The sequence below is a fragment of the Budorcas taxicolor genome, chromosome 1, assembly GCF_023091745.1.
Source record: "Budorcas taxicolor isolate Tak-1 chromosome 1, Takin1.1, whole genome shotgun sequence".
Classification (NCBI taxonomy): Eukaryota; Metazoa; Chordata; class Mammalia; order Artiodactyla; family Bovidae; genus Budorcas; species Budorcas taxicolor.
In genome coordinates, this window is record NC_068910.1 from 180,994,924 (window position 1) to 181,008,242 (window position 13,319).

At 44.9% G+C, this 13,319-nt stretch overlaps 1 protein-coding gene across 1 annotated transcript in view; it reads right to left on the reverse strand.

The window, feature by feature from the left end:
* MED12L (mediator complex subunit 12L) overlaps positions 1–13,319 on the reverse strand; it is a 354,867-nt gene that overhangs the window by 264,017 nt on the left and 77,531 nt on the right. Inside the window, exons 9-11 of the mRNA XM_052636382.1 lie at positions 9,736–9,885; positions 8,808–8,907; positions 8,359–8,495 (exon numbers count right to left, since the gene is read on the reverse strand). Coding sequence (XP_052492342.1) covers positions 8,359–8,495; positions 8,808–8,907; positions 9,736–9,885 — 387 coding nt within the window. The remainder of the gene's footprint in view (positions 1–8,358; positions 8,496–8,807; positions 8,908–9,735; positions 9,886–13,319) is intronic.

Sequence of the window (13,319 nt, forward strand, 5' to 3'; positions counted from 1 at the left end):
TTGCTGTGTGCTAAGTCATGTCAGTCATGTCCAACTCTTTGCAACCCTATGGACTATAGCCTGCCAGGCTCCTCTGTCCATGGCATTCTCCAGGCAAGAATACTGGAGTGGGTGGCCCAGTAACCAGGCTGGGGCCATCCAACTACTCTATAGCAAAGCTAGGATCGACATCCACATCTGAACTGGCCTCACAGTTGTGATAACCTACAAAGGACAAATTTTTCAACTTGAGCACTGTCTAAGGTAAATATTACGTTAAAATTGCCAAGCAAAATCAGTTAGAGGATATTCCCACAAACCAATATGCCCATATCAGTATGGAAGCTGTCTGTGATAATTACAAAAGTTTTTTCCTCCTTTTCCCAAAATTACATCTGACACGTGCGTGTTCAGCTACAGTTACCTGAAATCAAATGGGTTTTTTAAAAGAAGCAACACTCAAATTTTCTTGGTGGTCCAGTGGTTGGGAGGCCACCTGCCAATGCAGGGGACATAGGTTCAAATCCTGGTTTAGGAAGATTCCGCATGCTGCAGAGCAACTAAGCCCGTGCACCACAGCTCCTGAGCCTGCAGGCTGCAACTGCAAAAGCCCGCACACCCTAGAGCCTGTCCTCTGCAACGAGAGAGGCCACTGCAATGAGAAGCCTGCTTGCCACAACTAGAGAAAGCCTCCACGCAGCAACAAAGACCCAGTGCCTCCAAAAAATAAACAAACAAACAAAAAAATAAAACACAAATGAACATATCTACCAAAAATTTTTTTAAGAAAGAAAGAGAAACAGCACAAGGAACAGAACGTACTAGTTAAGAATGCTGTTCGGAACCATTTAGGGCTCCAATCCCTGTTTGCCCACCAGTGAGTTTGGTGCAAGCTTAGACTATTTACTCATCCTCTTAAGCTTTGATTCCTGCATCTGTGAAGTAGAAAATTAAAAAACAAACAAACAGTTTTTTAACAGGTGTCTCACTAGCCAGGGAAAATTTCTTACAGCGGTGCCTAGTGCCAAAAAAGTATTTAAGAAAAGTTTGAGGAAAAAAGAAAAACTGAGAGGCCCACCCCAGTCTAAATAGATTCAGTAACAGCAAAGTCCACGTGTCTGGACACACCACTTTCTCCCCTAAGTATGTTATGCCCGTTATGTAATAGATTTAGTTTAAGGAAGAAAAAAACGGCAGCTGTAAAATAAAACATTAGCAATGCTTCCGTTGGGCATCCAGTAGGAAGATGGCTGACTTCTGAGGCTCAACAAGCTCTGGTTGGGCCATGAGCAGCACGGACAAGTGTCCTAACAGCTCAGCACAGGGAACCTTAATGGGAGCCAGACGTGTGGTATTTTCCTAGTTTGCTTGACTTTTGCCTCATTTGATCTCTTTATCTTGAGTCCAGGGCTCCCAGGTGGCACAGTGGTAAAGAATCTACCTGCCAGTGAAGGAGATCCCTGTGTCAGGAAGATCCCCTGGAGAAGGAAATGACAATCCACCCTAGAATTCTTGTCTGGAGAATCCCATAGACCGAGGAGCCTGCTTGGCTACATAAAGTCCATGGAGTCGCAGAGTAAGATACAAGTGAGCAAGTAAGTTGCACACATAAGTCTTGATTCCTGGTCTTTAAAAGGTGACTTTTTCTTCAACAACATTTAAAAAAAAAAAAAACAATCTAAAGCACTGAAATGGGCATGACCTCTCTTATAACACAATACTCAGACACAAGGTGACCTTTTTCTTCAACGACATTTAAAAAAAAAAAACAATCTAAAGCACTGAAATGAGCATGACCTCTCTTATAACACGGTACTCAAACACAGTGCCTAGGGAGGAGAGCTGATTCTGTCCAACTGCTTCCCTACAGAGGGTAAAGCCTCTGTGAGAATCCAAGGACGTGAAAAAGGTGGACAGGTCTAGGCTGTGCTTTATGGACTGGTGGATTGTGAGATGGGCACAGGTGTGTGGGTGTGTAGGTGTGTGTGTGCAAGTGTGCATAAGATGGGTAGAGGGGTGTGTGTGTGAGAGACGGGCAGAGGGGTATATGTGTGCATGCATGAGATGGGTAGAGAGGGGTGTGTGTGTGCGCATGAGATGAGTAAAGGGACATGTGTGCACGTGTGAGATGGGCAGAGGGGTGTGTGAGAGAGATGGGTAGAAGGGTGGGTGGGTGTGTGTGTGTGTGCGCGCGTGCGTGCATGAAATGGGTAGAAGGGTGCATGTGTGTGCGCGTGCATGCATGCACACCTACAGAGGTCCCAAAGGATCACACTGCTTCCATCTTTCCAGAGTCTTTCACTGCCTCCCTAAACCCATCGGTCAGGACAGCAGCTGGCATTTACTGAGTACCTGTCTGCTGCTGCTGCTGCTGCTGCTAAGTCGCTTCAGTCATGTCCAACTCTGTGCAACCCCGTAGATGGCAGCCCACCAGGCGTCGCCGTCCCTGGGATTCTCCAGGCAAGAACACTGGAATAGGTTGCTATTTCCCTCTCCAATGCATGAAAGTGAAAAGTGAAAGTGAATTCGCTCAGTCGTGTCTGACTCTTAGCAACCCTATGGACTGCAGCCCACCAGGCTCCTCCGTCCATGGTATTTTTCTACCAGCTATAAAATATTGAAATGTTTCATCCATACAGTTTTGTGCAATTTTCCCATCATCAGCAGACAGAATACCCAGTTCACAAACAAAGAACTGAGACTCATCAAGGTAGGTGAACTGTCTGCGATGCCACCAAGGAAATGCACTGACCTTCTGCCTCACCAGTGGAAAGCTGTTCTGTCTGCACCATGTACCTGCACCTCTACATAACCTCTCGTGCCTGAATCCCTGGCAAACCTGACATTCTACATAGATCTCGGTTGCCCTCACACCCTCCCACCTAAGCCAAAGCCTTCAGAGGGGTGGCTGCTTCCAGTTCATGGTCCTAGCAGCTTTTTTACAAGCACCCAAAGTACCGACTCAGTAAATGTCTCCCAAGGGCTTGCCGGGCCCTGGCACGGTGCTCAAGGCTGATGATACGCTGCTGGGCAGGAGGAATGCTGCCCTGGGCCTGCAGAGCCCCGCACTTGCAGGAGGAGACACGAACAAGCACAGCTGGGACAGAACAGACACCAGGCTTCGGCCCTGTGGACCATGTGGGCAGAGTCCTGCAGCCACACTGATGCGGAGCCGGACTGGCCCCGGAGGCCTGGGCCAGAGCTGAAGGAAGGTCTGCTCTGGACTCCCCGTTCAAAAAAACCCGTGTGAACTCATCACACCTGCCCAGGGAGAGCTCTGTGAACAGCCTGGATAGAAAACAAATACAAACACTAAATACATCCGTTTGGATTTAACAGCAAAGAAGAGGAACGTGCGTCCACCAGCCAGTGCCATCCGGCCTTCGCATTACTTAGAGGAGAGGCAGCTTCCTCCAGTCCCAGATAGAGAAGTGAAAGGCCACTCTTCCTGCCTCCTTTTGACTTTCCCTTCTATCCACATCCTCGCGGCACCCGGAGACACAGCTGCTTCCCGCACCGCCCCCTCACCACACCCAGCACAAACCAGGGGAGAAGTCACATGAAAGGAAGTGATCTGGGGGCCCTGGAAGGGGGAGGGGGACCCTCCCACCCTGCTGCTCAGGGGTAAGGTCAGGAATGTGACTCCTGCCTGTGAGTCTCGTGTGACAGGCTGTCAGGGCTTGGAATCCGCAGGAGGTCCCCACAGCCCCTGTGGCAACTTCCTCGTGTGGTTATTAGTCTTCTCTGCATCCAGAAGGCAGAGCAGAAATGGTTCTGAAACACTGAACAGGCAAGTATGTGAGTAAGTGTTGCATGAAACACGTAGCAGGGCCTGGAAGGTGACAGGCATCTGAGCAAACACGCCCCCCCACACACACAGATGCCGAAGCCATATTGCAAAAAATTGTCATAAATATTTCAGAAGGGTCTGTCCAGCGACTCTTTCTGATAGATTACTCAGAAAAAGTGACCAATCTGAATTAAAGACTTAAAATGTAGTTTTCGTCCTACTCATAAAATAACATCATAACCAGAAAGACATCCTGCTTGGCTGGCAGAGTGATATACAATTGGGAGAGTTCACGTACAAATTCTCACATCCAGGTTCTCCTGAAAGGCTGGGTGATCAGGCGACAGTGGGTCTGTAAAACCAAGCAGAAGCTGAGATAGAGCGCCCTCCTCAGAAAGTGCGGCCCTTTCCTGGTTACCTTGGCCCCATCCTCTCAGTACCCTGTCCACGGCAGCCTACAAAACCTCACACTACACTGAATGCAAAGGCAAGCAGCATCATGCTAGAAGAGTAAACATCAAGGATTCTGGGTTCTGTGTTCACCTAGGCCCTAACTCGGAAGCAGAGGCTGGGCCACTAGGACAACAAGGCAACTGGGGGACGGTGGGCGGCACGGGCATGTAAGGGAATAATGCTTTCCACGGCCCAGCACAGCCCCCACGGGACACTGTCCTCCCCTCGTTATGTGACCACAGTTCAACCACAGGGGCAGGACTAAGGCCTCTAATGCCTTCATCCCATGCATTACTGCTTTCAATGGACTTTCACGGAATACTAAGACTGAGTACACACAGGTCTGAACCTCAGAACTCGTCTATCACCTGGACAGCTGCCCCCACCCCACCCCGCTCAACACGAGAGGGAGAGAACTGAATTTCCCATATCAGCAGTTCCAGAGAAAAGAGAATCCATGGGGTAAATGTCAAGTTTCCCAAAGAGATGTGGGGAAGTGGCTCTGCAGTCTGGGGCCAAGACACCCCTACCTACGCACGACTTGGGCAAGAGCGAACCTCAGCCTGGCTGCAACTGCAGAGGTTGCTCGGCTGTTCTGTCGCCTATCATGTTGTCTAAGTCCTAAAACAAATTATGAAAGCAGCAAAGGGGAAGTGTATTTTAAAGAAGTGAGCTGTGTTTCTGAATCCTAACCATACCACTGTACAGAAGTACCACTCATCAGAGAATTATAGCTTCATCACATTGGTTCTTCCAATACAATACTGATAATGACTGTTATGTTATTAATGTAAACAGTAACAACTTTTTAAGGCAAAGTGCTCATGTCTTCTTAAGAGACAAACAGAGCAAGGAAGTATTCTAGCCAAGGCAAGAAAGGGCATTAAGGCACAAGCAACTTGCCTGTTAGCAACTTGCTCAAAGTCACATAGCTGATCAGGGGTCAAAACAGCTCTGCAGCTCACACACGAATTTCAGAAATAAATAAAATTCAGTAGTCAAGAAAACAGTAAGCGCTAGTGAAGAGGAAACACAGAGATGAACCACTGTTGTTTACATGCATATACACACATACCTTGATATACACACACAAACAGATGCCAAAGTCATATTGTAAAAATTCTTGTTATAAATATTTCAGAAGGATCTGTCCAGTTAACTTTCTGGTAGATTATTAAGAAAAAGGTGACCAGTCTGAATCACGGATTTAAAATGCAGTTTTCATCTTACTCATAAAACAGCTCAGTAACCACAAAGCAACCACTCACACATCAAATTTTTCTGGAGTTGAGTCAACATTCAATATCATCACTCTTGAATGGGTAGCATGGATGTTCCTTCCAACAGTCTGTGACTCCAGCACAGCCCCGGGCATATGGCGCCCTCTAGTGGCACACACTTCCCCACAGCCAATGAGGAACGGTCACTCCTTTACAAGAGCTTAGAGCAGCGACCTCCAAACAATTCTCACACAGCCACTCAGCTCAGCTGGGTTTTGTTTTGTTTTGCTTTTTTAGTAAATGCTTGCAATATACACATATTTATTTATAATTTTTATATGTTCATTATAAAACTTAGACCAGAGTTGCTTACAGTGTAAAGTCTTTTTAAATGTTGTCTAAATACAAGTTCTAGTAATTTCTTCTCACACACACCCCTATCACAATAGCTCATCTCAACGACCCACTCTGGAGGCAACTGTGTGTGAGACAGCACAGTGTGACCACTCAAAAACATCAGACCTCAGTTCTGTCCTTGAGAAGACACTCAACATTTTCTCCCTGAGAGGCTGGCTTGGTTGGGTGAATGAGGCAAATAATCCTGCAGTGGGTTAGTTCATTCATTAGCAAGTTAAATGTCAGGCCAACCACAAAACTGAAGTGGCTCTGGAGGATTTGGTAAAATTCCCTCCAAGGAACCATACCGTCTTGACTCAACACTTAGTGCAGGAAGCTCAGCAAATCTAAAAGGACACCCTGAATGTCGGGTGTCCCTACTGTCCTTTGCAGATAGCTCACCTCTGTGAATTAAAAAGTAGCGCTGGTGGTAAAGAATCCGCCTGACAGTGGAGGAGATGTAAGAGAAGCAAGTTCAATCCCTGGATGGGGACGATCCCCTGGAGAAGGACATGGCAACCAACTCCAGCCTTCTTACCTAGAGGATCCCATAGACAGAGGAGTCTGGCAGGCTACAGTCCACAGGGTCGCCAAGAGTCAGACACGACTGAAGGGACTTAGCACGCATGCATGCATGTGTATTAAAAATCTTAGTACTCTTAAAGCCTTTTATCTTAAAAAAAAAAAAAAAAAAAAAGCCTTTATTATAAAGAGAGAGACTTTCAGGCCGCCACACCAAAAGAAGACAGCAATACTCTAACCTGCATCAACAGGCAGAATTAAGTAGACGTACCATCAATGTGCACTACAGAAATAGTGAGGTGTTTCTACCGAGACTCTCTCACAATGAATCAGAAAACACACCTGGTCTAGACCTCACTCCCAACATCCTGATGTGGCATCGCGGTCGAGAACCTTGTTTTTGAGCAGCAAGGCGCCGACTTGCAAATTACTTTAAAAAAAAAAAAAAAAAGAATGGTAGGGCATGTATGTGCGCTCGGCTGTATCTGACTGTGTGCAACCCCGTGGAGTGTCGCCCACCAGGCTCCTCTGTCCGTGGAATTCTCCAGGCAAGAATACTGGAGTGGGCTGCTATCTCCTTCTCCAAGGGATCTTCCCAACCCAGGGATTGAACCCGTGTCTCCTGTGTTTCTGCACTGGCAGGCAGATTCGTTACCACTGAGCCACCTGGGAAGGTATAAAAAGAGTAACCTGGAACAAATTCACATCACATGTAGGATAAAGGCTAACATGAAGGTGGGATAAGGAAAAGTTTCTGGTTTTACCCCTTCTTCCCACCTAACACATCCTCAAAGCCGAGGACGAAAATCAAAGATCAGTTAACTATAGTGTTCGTTCCTATATAGCACAGGGAAACAGAGCCATTATTTTGTAATAACTTTAAATGGAGTGTAACGTGTAAATATACTGAATCACTATGCTGTATACCTGAATCTAACTATAAATCAACTATATTTCAATCAGTCAAATTAAATTGAATGTTCCTTCAAGACGGGTACCATGTGTTAAAACTGCATTCCTAGTGCTTCCACAGCTTGGACATGCACGCTTTACATGCATGTAGAAGCAGAGAAAACTTCTATTTCTCCCAAAATAAGGTTGAGAAAAGATTATTGAAAACTCTATGTTACTACAGTAGTTCAATAATGAGACACTGAAGGAAAACGTAAGATAAAAATTGTCTGTGATGGCTAATCTCATGTGTCAACTTGCCTAAGTTACGGCTCCCAGTCTCCTGGTCAAAGTCCAGTCTAGATAGTGCTGTGACGGTGTTTTGTTTTGTTTTTTTTAATGTGAATTAACATTTAAATCAGTAAACTCAGAATGAAGCAGATTATCCTCCATAATGAGGGTGGGCCTCATCCAATCAGTTGAAGGCCTTAAGAGAAAAGAAAAAAACAGCTTCCCTGTGTCTCCAGCCTGCTGGCCTGCCCCACACATTTCAGATTTGTTAACCCCTACAATAATGTGAGCCAATTCATTAAAATAAACATCTCTCTTGCCTTTATATTTTTACATATATATATATATATATATATATATATAATTTCCTCTTTTGGTTCTGCTTCCATAGAGAATCCTGTCTAAATAACTGTCTACAGATTTTTCAAAGACTATGACCAGAAGTATTAATTAATTCACTGCTCTCTGATATGCCAAATATTAAAACACATTCCCCCTAAATTAAAGCCAAACCATTATATCAAGTACAATCAGATGAAGGATATTCCACTAACACCAAAATGATAAGTGTAATGATAAAAGGGCTAAGAAAAAATCTTCCCAACCAATATACTTAGACCAGGCCAATGGACATTTCATTTTAATAGTGGTAGGGAATTTTAGTCCAAAACAATGATTTCAGGGTGCAGATATCTTACAAGATATTACACTTCATAGAAAAGTGTAATTCAGTTAATTGCCAGAATTAACTGAATAAAAAAGAAGAAAATATGCTAAGAAAATTAAAGGTGAAAAGAAGAAAAAAATATTAATTACCTCTTGGTTGTCTTTGTTTTGGTTTGCCCAGAAAATCTTATGATAAAGTGTCTCCATTGAATTGCTGGAATCCGTTCGGTCAAAACAGTGTCGATCCAATACCTCCAACGTGTGCAAAACCCGACTAATGGTCACCCCTAGATGCAGAAAGCAAGCAAGCAGTTAAGGAGGGCCAAACAAAGCCAGAGCAGCATACTACAAAATCATCATCAGGTGGGACAAAAGGAGACATTATTATTCTCAGCATAAAAGAATTGCCAACAAAATCAAACCTGACATTCTAGACAGCCCAGATCTAAAGGGCACAGACCAAAGAACGACCCCAAAACTCAGGAGGGAACTCTGTCCAAAAGCATCCTTGTGCACACTGAGGACTGAGTAGCAAGAATCAGAAACATAGCATAAAATCCAACATCCAAAAGCACTCCTTCTTCTGCTGGGTTCTGTACCTGCTGTTGACTCTTGGCACTTGTCAAAAGACCACCGAACTTCCACCGCACGGCCTCTTTGTTTTATCTGCTGTTCTACCTCATAAATCCTTGCCCGAACCTGAAAGATAATCACTTCTAATTAACTTTTGCTTAGAAAGCCACGGCAGCTGTCTAAATCATGTCAGGTTTTTCCACACAAGCAGAGCATCCCACAGTGAACCACAGTCTTGACTGCATTGTAGGAAATGCAGGTGGCTGCCCAAGAAGCGCATTTTAAAATTTATAAGTGCTGACTCTATGCCAGTGTTCAATGCTAAATGCTCACAAAAATAAATGCTTACCCAAAAAATCATTACAAGTGAAACACTTTCAGAACATCATAGAGAAAGGTCAAAGTTCTAAAATATCATCTTTGAGCCACTCTCCTACGTCTGAAAGCAACTAACCAAGTTTTATTAAGAAAACTGCTTGGTTTAAAAGGAAAAAAAACAGAGCTTTTATGTTAAATATTTGTCCCAGTCCTGTGGTTCAAGTTTCTTCAGTCTTTGAACCAAATAACCCAGTCCTAACAAAAATATATAATAGTTACTAAATACCCAGACTCCCAGCTCTATAGTATATGACTCTACTAATACACAGACTCTGATATATTAACACTAACCCTGAGTGCCGTGATCTTATATCAGGACTACCACCATAATTACCGTCTGAGGGGCAGAAGTCTCTGCAAGAACAACCCAGCAAGATGTTCAGAAGAAAAGGAACAATGTGATGAACGTCTGCTGTTCACAGAGGCTATGGACTTCCCTCTGCCCCCAGAGAGATGGAGACAGAGACGGGAGGGCCCCTAAGAACCCAAGGCTGCTGCAACCAAGCCTGACCCACTGTGCCGTGATGCTGCTCCAGACTGCAAACACCCCTCAAACCACCAAAACAGCAAGTCTACCTGCTGGTTGAAAGCTGTGTTTCCTCCCGGCATGGGGAGGCTGGAGGGGGCCACCTGCAGCAGATCCAGGGGCGAGCCGGGGTTCGCGCTCTTACTGTCGTTTGTGGAGTAATTCCACACCAAGGCACTTGGGCAACAGAGAGTAACAGTCTGGAAATAAAGTGGTAAAATTCAGATGTTTAGAGGAAGGAAAAAAACTACCACAAAAGCTTAAGAGCTTAAAGAAAAAAGTCATAGTTAAATTACAGTTTCCAACGAGTGAGCTTAAAACATGAACATCTTTTCTAACCCCAGTCTCAACTTTTCAAATGGTGAGACCAAAAAATTATGACAGAATTATTCATTTGAATAGGTAAAAATACACCTATTGAGAAATTAAGGAATGTTCTAATTTATAAGCTAAATTCTAGCACAAGAAACCTAGGAAATTTAATAAAAATTCAATAAATTTTAAAATTGTCTCCTGAAATAATGTTTTTCATGCAATTAAAATGTTAATTTCTAAGGCTGTAAAATCTAAAAAGATTTTTTTTTAAACCTCTCAAATAATGGTATGATATGTAGCCTCATGCGAAGAGTTGACTCATTGGAAAAGACTCTGATGCTGGGAGGGATTGGGGGCAGGAGGAGAAGGGGACGACACAGGATGAGATGGCTGGATGGCATCACTGACTCGATGGACGTGAGTCTGAGTGAACTCCAGGAGTTCGTGATGGACAGGGAGGCGTGGCATGCTGCAATTCATGGGGTCGCAAAGAGTCAGACATGATTGTGCGACTGAACTGAACTGAACCGATATAGCCTCATAAACGCTGGGCAGGCAGCAACCCTGGACAGGGCCCGAGCAACACACTTTTTTTATAAAAGCCAGTTAGCAAAATTCTTTTAGGGCTTTCGGGCCACCTAAAGTCCCTGTTACCTACTCTTCCTTTTTGTTTAAAGAATATAACACCTATTCTTAGCCTATAGGCTGGACCTGGCCTTCAGGTTATAGCTTGCCTACCCCAACCTTGGACCCCTGTAGACATTTTTTACTCTGTCAGCTTGCATAAAGCAGTTTCTGTGACCAACTTACTTAAACATCACAACCACCCCAAGCAGTAGGAAGCGATATTTCCCAACTGTTCCAAAAAGGAATGGAAGCCACGGAGGAGATGAGCGACCAGCCCAAGGTGATTTCAGGCCTGGAAGCACTACACTCACTAATCCTAATTATGGATTAGGTTCTCATTAAATTAAGTACTATAGTTCTATAATACTATAATTATTACAGTTCTCATTAAATTAAGCACACACCCTGTGCTGAACACTGTCCTGGAAGCGACAGTGTAAGAACTGTCCCCAGCCTCCATCCACACATGGGGAAACAGAGGCGCAACGTGAAAGCTACGACCTGGCAGAGCAGAGGCTACAATCAGGGCGGTAATGATTCTAGAAGGCATCTTCCCCAGTATGCTCTTCTGCCACTCAACTATACCAGCTCAGAGAATGAATGCAGTCTTTCTCTTCTAAAATGCAAAATTAATGATTAAAAAACTAAACTCTGAGGCCCAGGAGACATCTTCATGGAAACCAAATGGCATATATGAAACTCAGGCCCTGAAGCCCACCAGCAGGACCATTGGTCTTCACTGGTCCACATCCCATTGCCTTCTTCTTCTCATCTCCTGTCCATGGGGAAGTAGCTCCCTGTGTTAATTCCAAAGCCTCTGGTATCCAGGACACCGATCCATCCAATAGTCCTCCGCTCCTAGTCTCGGACTCCCCTCTACCAGTGTACCCTTAGCTTAGGAATATGTTCAGGCTTGCCCATCAAAAACCAAAAAAAATTTTTTCAAATCTCCACTCACCTAGCACCAAACTCTCTTCCCTTCACAGGAATGATTCTCAAATCTCCAACGTTCCTCAACCCACACCTTACCATGACTCCTCACTATCATTCACTGACCATCTCAACCACCATGTCAGTCTCAGTCATCTCCTTATCAGACCTCCCCAATCACCTGGGCACCGTGCCCTATTCACTCCTCTTGAAACCTCCTGCAGTGCCCACAGAGGCAGTCCCGCATGGGGTTAAGAGTGTGAACCCTGGGTCCCAACTGGGTGCAATTTCCAGGTTCGCCTCTCACTTGCTTTGTGACCTGTGCCACCACCTCATTATTCCTGTTACAGGAATGATATTGGCTCCCTTCTCATAGGATGATTCTGAGAACTAAAGGATGCAATATACCTACATCTCAGAAGAGTGCCTAGAACACGAAAAATGCTACTGCTATCATTACAACTGAATTATGACCGTAACAGTCTCATCATCTTTGTTTCGATAACAGTACTCTCCCACCTCCCTCTTCTCTCTCCAGCCTGGCCAAACTTCCCTGGTCACCTCTGGGATCTTCCCCCCTGCTATCTCTTACCTACTTGTTCCCTCTGGGCCACAGATCATCCCTCACTACTAACTCTTTAGGAGATCGCTCCCTCTCCAGTTCTTGACCAGCCAAGAGGCCCTAAGTGGCCCAAATCCATACCCCTGGTCTGTGGTCTGCCCCCGTCTTCAGAATCAGACATGCAACCATCTCCTGAACATATCAATTAGAGATAAGACAGTCCAAAACTGAACTTACACAGACTCATCCAAACTGACTTTTTCCTTGTCTCTCTCTCCCCTATCCTCCCCACTCCCAAAGACCTTCCCTCTACTGTGGCCAAAGCAATCTAACAAGCCACACACTGACCATAAAACTCCCTGCATAAAACCTCCCAATGACTTCCTAATTACAAGGCCCACAAGGGGTCTTCTATCCCTGACCCCCAACACATTTCACACTTTACGTTTCAAGAAAGCCAACCTGCCCACAAGATGACTTACCAACCCTCTGGGCCTTTCTCCACGCTGTTCCCTCTGCCAAGAACAGTCTACACCTTGTTTGTTTGTTTTAAACCAATATGATAAGTGCTAGACCAGACCACTTCCTTCAGAAAACCTCCCTGAATTCTAGGTTGAATTCCACTTCTCAAATCAGCCCCCTGAGCATCCCTCCACCAACCTTCCCTCATCTCAGCACATGGACTCTCAAAGCCCTTTACTAAAGAGCATGACACATTAGCAGGAGCCTAAGAAATGTGACCTGAACACTGATCTTTGAGCTCCCAGGTCTAGGACAGGGCTGTATCTCACTCTTGTCAGCACTGGGCCAGTGGCTGACATCCTCCTGGACCACACAAGCAATGATGCTGGGCAGCTAAACAGAGTCTGAGAAAACTATTCAGATCTTAAACGAAGGCAACCATCTCAAGCTGCAGACTGAGGAAGCTACATAATGCTGCATGGTGAAGCTGTCTTCCCCAAAGAACAGTAACACAGCTGACTTATTCCATGGGTTCCCTGAACAATTTTTCAATCATAGAACAGCCCCAATAAAGAACTATGATAGTCATCTAGACAGAAGCAATGAATCCTCTCGCGTTTGTGATCCAACACAGGGATACAAGAACAGGAAACTTCCATTTATCAGTTATTTAGACCAGGATAAAACTAGAGTTGTGACGTGACAGTTGAAGCATCACCCCCAAGTCTGCTGTTTGCT